The sequence below is a fragment of the Aphelocoma coerulescens genome, chromosome 1A, assembly GCF_041296385.1.
Source record: "Aphelocoma coerulescens isolate FSJ_1873_10779 chromosome 1A, UR_Acoe_1.0, whole genome shotgun sequence".
NCBI classification, from domain to species: Eukaryota; Metazoa; Chordata; class Aves; order Passeriformes; family Corvidae; genus Aphelocoma; species Aphelocoma coerulescens.
In genome coordinates this window covers 78,179,361-78,187,180 of record NC_091014.1, presented here as the reverse complement: position 1 = coordinate 78,187,180, position 7,820 = coordinate 78,179,361, and the positions used below count along the sequence as shown (strand labels likewise).

At 57.2% G+C, this 7,820-nt stretch overlaps 1 protein-coding gene across 1 annotated transcript; it reads right to left on the bottom strand.

Annotated features, from left to right (window-relative positions):
• Window positions 1–146: 146 nt before the first annotated feature.
• TMEM121B (transmembrane protein 121B) lies at window positions 147–2,120 on the bottom strand. Its single transcript, XM_069003785.1, has one exon. It carries the CDS (start codon window positions 2,118–2,120, stop codon window positions 147–149), a length of 1,974 nt encoding a protein of 657 aa, XP_068859886.1.
• Between the last annotated feature and the right edge of the window lie 5,700 nt (window positions 2,121–7,820).

The window sequence follows — 7,820 nt, the reverse complement described above, 5'->3', positions numbered from 1 at the left end:
GAGCGGGAGTCTGACAGGGAAGCCCACGTCCCCTTCCCCTGCTCGGCCACGGCGGAGGGAACCTGAGCAGAACGCAGAGAGAGAGAGACTCTGCCGGGAGCGGGTCCGGAGGCGGCGGGAGCTCCTCCGGGGGCGGCCAGGGGGGCTCAGCCCTGGGCCGTGACCGCCAAGGCGTTCACGTACCCGTGGGGACCCACGTCCACGTCGGAGAGCCCGTGGGCCAGCGGGGCGGCGGCGGGGGCGGCGGCGGCCGGGCCGTACTTGGCGGGCGGCGGGGCGGCGGCGGGGCGGAGGAGGCAGCAGGTCTCCAGCGCCTCCAGGCCGCGGCAGGTCAGGAAGAAGAGGTTCTTCAGCATGAAGAGGGACAGCGGCTGCTGGTAGCGCAGGAGCAGGAGGCAGCGCAGCGCCAGCAGCGGGGCGTCCAGCAGCCCGGCGGGCAGCAGGAGGTGCAGGGCGAGGCGGGCGGCGCCGGGCGGGCGGGCGGCGCTGAGCTCGTACAGCCACAGCACCGGCGAGGCCAGGCAGAGGAAATAGACGGCGATGAGCAGGTAGCGCAGCGGGGCGGGCAGCGGCGCCGGCCGCCCGGGCTGCAGCACCAGCTCCAGCAGGGAGAAGCTGTCGAGCAGGTCGAGGCAGGTGGCGAGGAAGGCGGCGGCGGCGCGGTGCTGCGGCGGCGGCTGCGGCGGCAGGAGCAGCTGCCCGGCGCCCTCGGTGCCGATGGCCCGCAGCAGGCAGTACAGCAGCGGCGCGGACAGCGCCAGGGTGATGCGGAAGCCGGTGGTGCCCAGCGGCAGGCGCAGCTCGATCAGCTCCAGGATGGAGGTGCCCAGGATCAGCGCCGCCTTGGGCGTGAAGGCGATGGAGTAGATGAGCCAGGCGAGGTGCGCGTAGGCGAAGTCGCCTCCGCGGGGGGGGACCCCGGCCCCGCGGCCCCCGGCCCCGCGGCCGCCGGGGGGGCCGTGCAGCAGCAGCGGGTGCGGCGGCGGCGGCCCGGGGGGCGGCGGGGGCCGCTCCCGGCGGCGCGCCCGGCTGTTGCGGCAGAAGAAGATGCCCCAGCCGGCCGCCAGCACCAGGTCGGTGGCGATCCAGCTGCACCAGTAGAGGTCGGTGACGGCGATCAGGTAGAGGTCCAGCAGCGCGCCCTGCCCCAGCAGCAGCACCAGGGACAGCGCCTGGAAGCCCCAGCGCCGCCCGCCCCCCGCCCCGCCGGGCCCCAGCAGCGCCCCCGCCGCCGCCCCGCCGCCCCCCGCCCCGCCGCCCGCCGCCGCCGCCCCGTACAGCTCCGCCGCCGTCATGCTGCGGCCCGGGCTCCCCCCGCCGCCGCCGCCGCCGCCGCCGCCGCCGCCGCTGCTGCTGCTGCTGCTGGGGAGCGGCGAGGCGGCGGCGGGCAGCGGGGTGGCGGGCGGTGGCACCAGGGGCTTGCTGATGCTGATGCTGTCCTCCTCCTCTTCCTCCTCCTCTTCCTCCTCCTCTTCCTCGGTGCTGCTGCGGGGGCTGCGAGGGCGGCGGGCCCGCGCCGAGCCCGAGCTCGACCCCGAGCCCCGCCGGCTGCCGCCGCTGCTGGAGCCCCCCGGGAAGAGGGGCTGCCGGTCGGCGGCGTGCGGCGGCAGCGGCGGCGGCGGCGGCGGCGGCGGCGGCTGGAAGGAGCCCGAGGAGGAGGAGACCGAGCGCTGGTTGGAGGCAGCGCGGTGCATGGTCCTCCCCGGCCCCCCGAGCCGGCGCGCCGGGCCCGACGGCCGCGCCGCGGCCCCCGGCCCGCCCCCGGCCCGCCCCCCGCGCCGCCGCACCGGCCCCGGCCCCGGCAGCGGCAGCGGCAGCGGTGCCGAGAGCCCGAGCGGCGGCAGCCGGCGGGGGAGCCCGGGGGCGGCGCCGAGCAGCAGCCGCAGCAGCTGCCGGAGCCGGGGCGGGCGGCTGGCGGCGGTGGGTGGGCTGGGGCTGGGGCTGGGGGAGAGGCTGCGCGGCCGGGGGAGAGGAGGAGGGGGGCGAGAAGGGGAGGGGTAGGAAGGCGCCCCCGCCCCGTCCCCGGGGATGCTCCCCTTCCACATCTCGGGGAGCATCCTGCCTCCTGCCCCGCAGGACCCCCGCGAATGGAGCGAGCCGCGCCCGGGCGAGTCGCCCATGGACACGCCAGAGCACCCCGGCAGCCACTCCGTAACATCGGAAGTGCTTCAGTCTCCCCTGATCTCTCTAGACTGACCAAGACAAAGACCACTTGGCCTGGCACAGAGCCTACAGTGAAGCACTCACTCGTGGCTCATCTGTGCTGCTGGACATTCATCTGCCCCTACATTTGGTCTGGTGTGATTGTTTATCAAACTAAGTGTCTTTTATCCCACCAATTTTCTGAGTTGAGCCAATCCACATGCTGAGGGCCCTTCCCAGCTTGCCATGATGGGACAGAGCCTTTAAACTGATATGAATAGCCCTAAAGTTCCTACTTCTACTGAAAGCACCAGTCAGGACCTTTATTGACCCATTATCAATGGCCTCAAATTGAGGTTAATAGCTGGCTGCATCCATTCATCACCAGCACTAATGGCTTGGCACATCACGTTCCAAAGTGGCTTGGTGCTCAGCATCACCAGTCCCTCATTCGTACCTGTGCCCACCAGTGATGAGCCAGGCGCTGCCTGACCATGATGTGAAGCACATCAAATAAACTGTCTCCACAAATGTCTGTATTAACTACACTTTGAGATAAAGATCCAAAATAGCTCCATGTTTTGAGGGTGTTGCTAAATCAACACATGGGACTGAGCAAATGCTGCTTAGTACTGGGAAAGGACATCGAGGACAGCACTGACAACCATCTAATACATGTTGGTGCAGGCTCCCCGAGGAGCCCTGCTCCAGTCAATGTTCCTGGCTGCTCTGGGCAACAAGGAGAAATCCATCTGGGCTACAAGGAGAATTCATGCTTAAACTTGAAGCAAAGAGGTAATTGAGAAAGGGAAAGAGAGAACTTGGGATGGATTGACACAAAGATTTCTTTGGACACACGGCAATAATCAGGAGGAAAGGCAGGGGAGGAAAAGGTCACGGCAGAAGCATTGCTGTCAGTGGAGACTGGAGCGAGGGGCACAGATAAATCAGTTTTCTGAAAGCGTAGTGAGAACAGAGGGAAAGAGAGAAGGTAACTGGAGGCTATGCAAGCTTTAACACAGTTACTTGGGCAGCACAGGGCTGAAATGGTACCACCTCTCAACTGGGATAGCAACAAGCAGGCATTCCCATGCTCCCCCCCCCACAGGCTGCTGCCCTGCTTCCGAGTCCGTGCTGCTGCATCCCTGCTGCCGCATCCTGCTTGGCTGGGGTGCAGCTCGGAGGGGGAACATCTATTTTCTGCTACACTCACGTTATGTTTGCAATTCTGGGACACACTTGCCAAGATCCAACTTTGCATCAGCACTACCTGTGCCACTGCCTTCCTCTCTTCCATGACCTTGTCATGGTCCCCAGCACCAGATGAGGCTGAACACACCATGTGCTCTCTTGCTGAGGGCTTTGTCACTAACTCCACGTTTCCATTAGCAAATAAAACCAGTTCATTTCAAGAAGGTCACCAATTTTAGCCCTCCAAAGAGGGCTGTTGCCACTTCTTTTCCAGCAGGTGGCTGCATGACAGCCTGAGGCCGAGGACCTCTCAGAGCAGGCTCCCAGCAGCCCTGTACAGCACTGCCTGCATTTAGCCCAGGCAGCTCGAGGGCCTCTGTCAAGGTGCTTGGCCCAGGCATCACACCTCTGGCACCCCCTCTGCCCTCTCCCTTGCCCAGGGGCTGCTCCCCATGATCCACATCCCACATCAGTGCCTCGAAGGTGCTGCCAGGTTGCTGCAGTGACACCGGGGACACTATTCCCTCTGCATTGTGAGGGATCAGCCACCCATCACAGGAATGTGGCAAGGTTTTGTGTGCTGGAAGCAATGCAGCAGCAATCTCAGATGAGCAGCTTGGCCCGAGGTCATTCACGACACAAGAAGACAGAGCAGTGAGCCACCTCCCTTCCTCGCCAGATACACTCCCATCATGTTGGCTTTGCTCTCCAGCCTCGAGGGTTGTGTGGATTGTCAGGGATGAGAGCCTGGGCTCTGCTGCTGAGCCCTGTGTGTTTTGCTGGCAAGGCTTTCTCTCTTTGACTGACTTTGCTGCCAAAGAAAAATCGGTGGCTAAACAATTGCTTAGACTACAGTTTTTGTACAACCCCACAAACACCTCACTTAGGCTTCTGTGGATGGTCTCTGTTTGATAGGGAGCATGAGGCTGGAGGCCACGGCCAGGAGGATGATTGCTCTCTATTTTGCTCTTTCATGTTCAAGCAGAGCCTGGTCCTCCTTGGGAGTTCAGAACAGCTCAGAGTGCTGTGAATGACACCAGCTGTGCCTCCTAATTTGGTTTCCACAGACAGGCTGGGGTAGATGGCAGTGTAAGTGTGTGTGGTCCACGGTAGAGAGTAAAACCACATTCTTATCTTGTGGATCCTGGCTTTTATCCAAGGTGGGTGGGCACCTTCACCTGGCTCTCCTCAGGGTAAGCCAATACTTGTGTCACTGGCATGATCCATGCGTGAACAGCTAAACTGGTCTTGGTCTTGCCACATTCTGCTGCAAGAGGAGTTTTCCACTTCTGCAAGAGGATGTGGAATGAAAACCAAGCATCCACCTGGGCCACTCAGGGCAACAGCCTTCATGCAGAGAGGGCTGGTCCTGCCCTGCCTGGGCAACAGACAGTGACAGCTTTCCCTCGTTGGCTGCCATGCTCTGGATTTCCTGAGCAGTGCAATTCCCTGTGTGCCATAGGCTGGACATTCTCACTTAGCTGCCCTGGCAGCCTGCCACAGGCACTCACTTCTCTGCTTTTGATCCAGGCACTCATTTCACAAAGAAGCCTCATTTCCCAAAGCTTTAGGTGGTTCCTAGGTGTTCCACCTGCTGGGGTAAATGGAACTGGGTGGGGAGCCCTGAGCTTTGGGAGGGGTGGGCTGTCACCTGCAGCTGGTCTGCAAACCCGGGAAATGGGCTCTGACCATGCCACCCAGGTGAGGTGGGGAGCTGGGCACAGGGAATTGAGGCAGCTGGGAGGGATCTGGGTGCTCAGGGGGCCTGCTGGGCTGAGGCTGCATGAGCAGGGCAAGAGCAGGCTCATGGAAGTGGTTCTCCAGACACCACAGGATGCCTGCAGGGGCTGGGGAGGTTCCTGCATCCAAGGTAGGCAGGCGGGAAGAGGGAGGACCTGTGGTTGCAGAGCAAGGGGAGTTATGACCAAGGATGGGGGAGCACCAGGAAGGAGGGTGGAAGCTCAAGGGCTGAACATGGGCTCCAGCAGAGCAAACACAACCCAAACAAACAGGTGAGAATAAGAAAGAAGCTTATTTGTAGGAAAGGAAGCAGAAATTATGCCTCTTCCTTAAAATGGGAATGAGGGGAGAAATGCCTTCTACTCGAGAAAGCACTGAAGAGCTTTTTGTAGCACACTGTAGGATGAGATATGACAAGTTGATGCTTCCCATGTGATCTAGTTATTTAATGCAATGTGCAGTCCTTGGATGTGTTAGTGCTTAACCATTACTGTTAAAACATTAAAAAGCTAAACTATAAATAGCTTCTTCTCTTCAGCAGCTCCCAGGCTACGTTTTTGGCTTTTTTATGTAGTGATGTGTATGCACAGAGATGTGTGTGTATACATATATTTAAAGGCAAACAGCAGACAACAGAGTTTTGTGCAATAGTCATACTGAATATCTAAAATGCTGCCATTTTTAGTTTACACTACAAGTGGAAACAAGTAGGGTGCCCTCAAAAATAACCCTTCTGGGGGAAGGCAAAACTTTGTTGAGGGCTGAACTTGGGAGGAAACAAAATAATGACTCAATTTCTTGGGGGAAGGAGAAGAAAGAAGAGGCAGATACATGCCTGAAAGAAAGACCAGAAACCAGATACCTAATTATACCCTGCAGTAAGCTGTCAGAAACTGGCAGCAGTGGGAGGGAAGGAGGCAAAGCTGATCTCAGTGAGTTTGAGCATAATCTGCTCCAACCATACTTAAAATGCCTTTTGTGTGGGAAAGGAAGCTTCTGGGATTCTCTGACACGCTTTGTACTGCACTTACCTAATCCATTCGAAGGGTCAGGGCTGAAGTTACAGATAAATGTAAAAAAGTTTCACCTGGCCAGCACCAAAACCCAACGATGCCTTGGCTGCTGAAGGCAGTCTTTGTAACGAAACTGCTGATCCCGAGTTACAGGGCAGGGAATGCAGATACTCTTCAAAAGGATACACAAGTGTAACAGTCTATTGCTCGTAATTACATCAGTTCAAAGACCTTTCAACACCGGCAGAAAATGCCAAGATGTTTCTTTTCATGTTTGTAGCAGGGTAGGGGTTTGGAGAGTGGAACTGGGGTTTGCTCTTGGTATTCTGTAGTTGCTCTGTCTTAGCATGGAGCACGTATTGATCTGACCTTGAGGAGAAAATCAAAGTTCTTCATAGTTGAAATGATTGAAAAGGAAAATTAGGTTTATTATAGTGAATGAAGAAAAGTGTTTTCTTGATGAATATTTTCTTGATGGAGGTTTGGTTCCTAGAGAACATGTAGCTGCTTTGCTGGTGTGGGGTTTTAAGCTGTTGCAGACTGGATCTATGAAGGTCTGTAAGTGCATAGTGTTCATCAAATTGACTGTGGCAGTAAAGAAAAAACATAAAGATTTGTGCTTTTATAATTGGGGTTAGGAAGGTCCAGTAATGGAAGGGTTTGGGCAGGGCCCCAAAGGTACCAGGGTGAGCAGGGAGCAAGCACTTCCCAGGGGTTACCCTGGCAGGCATTTCTCACAGCACTCCCCTGGGAGCAAACTCCTCCAGGGCTCTCAGTCCTGGAGTTCAAGTCGGTCCTTCTTCAGTGTTTAAGTCTGCACCTTAGGCTGGGTAAGGATTTCTCTGGAACTCTAACTCCCAGCTAAGGCTCTCCTACAAGGGACACCTTAACCCTAGGCTGCCCTTGCCCTGCAACCACAGGTCCTCCCTCCTCCCGCCTGCCTGCCTTGGATGCAGGAACCTTCCCAGCCCCTGCAGGCATCCTATGGTGTCTGGAGAACCATTTCCACGAGCCTGCTCTTGCCCTGCTCACACAGCCTCAACCCACTAAGCTGACAACAGTGTAGTGATTAAAACATGCAGCACCTGGGAGTTTCAGCTTGTGATCTCTCTCTGCTTAACTAAACCTTGATTAGCCCCGTCCTGGGTGAGTGCTCCAGCTACCAGAGCCCTGGCTAAAAGGAGGAGGCTGATTAACACATTTTATCATTATTTATTAGAGGTCAGGGCCAGAGGTCGCTTCTCCAGGATGCAGAACATAATTCAATTCCTGTCTCTGCTGAGAATGGGAATCCCTGTCCCATCCCTCCAAAACTGCTTTACTGATTGGTGCTTTCAACACCAAGTTCTCAGGACTCTGCATCACACCTGTTTTGCTGTCTAATGCACGCCCTGTGAGCTGTGAACTTTGTAGATGGGAAACCTTCTGATGAAATACGAGAACAATGCAAGTGAATTGGCTGTTTCTAGATCATTAAAGATGATGGTTTCACCTAGCAGGATCTTCAATTTTCCATTGAAGTCAGGGGAAGCTTTTGGTTCTGGTCTGAAAGTTTGCCACTTAATTGCTGAAGGGGTATCTTTCAGGGTGGTTCCCTCAAGAAAATCTGGTAACAGTTTGAAGAGCAGGGAAAAAAAGAAAAAGTGAACAGAAGTTGCCCTAACAATCTTCTAGGGCAAAGACAGGAAAGAGAGCAGGATAATACTCATTAAATGTACACAAAAGAAGTCAAAA

What these genes read in the sequence shown, in the direction of transcription:
- TMEM121B (XM_069003785.1), bottom strand. Translation starts at nt 2,120, where the DNA reads ATGGGCGACTCGCCCGGGCGCGGCTCGCTCCATTCGCGGGGGTCCTGC.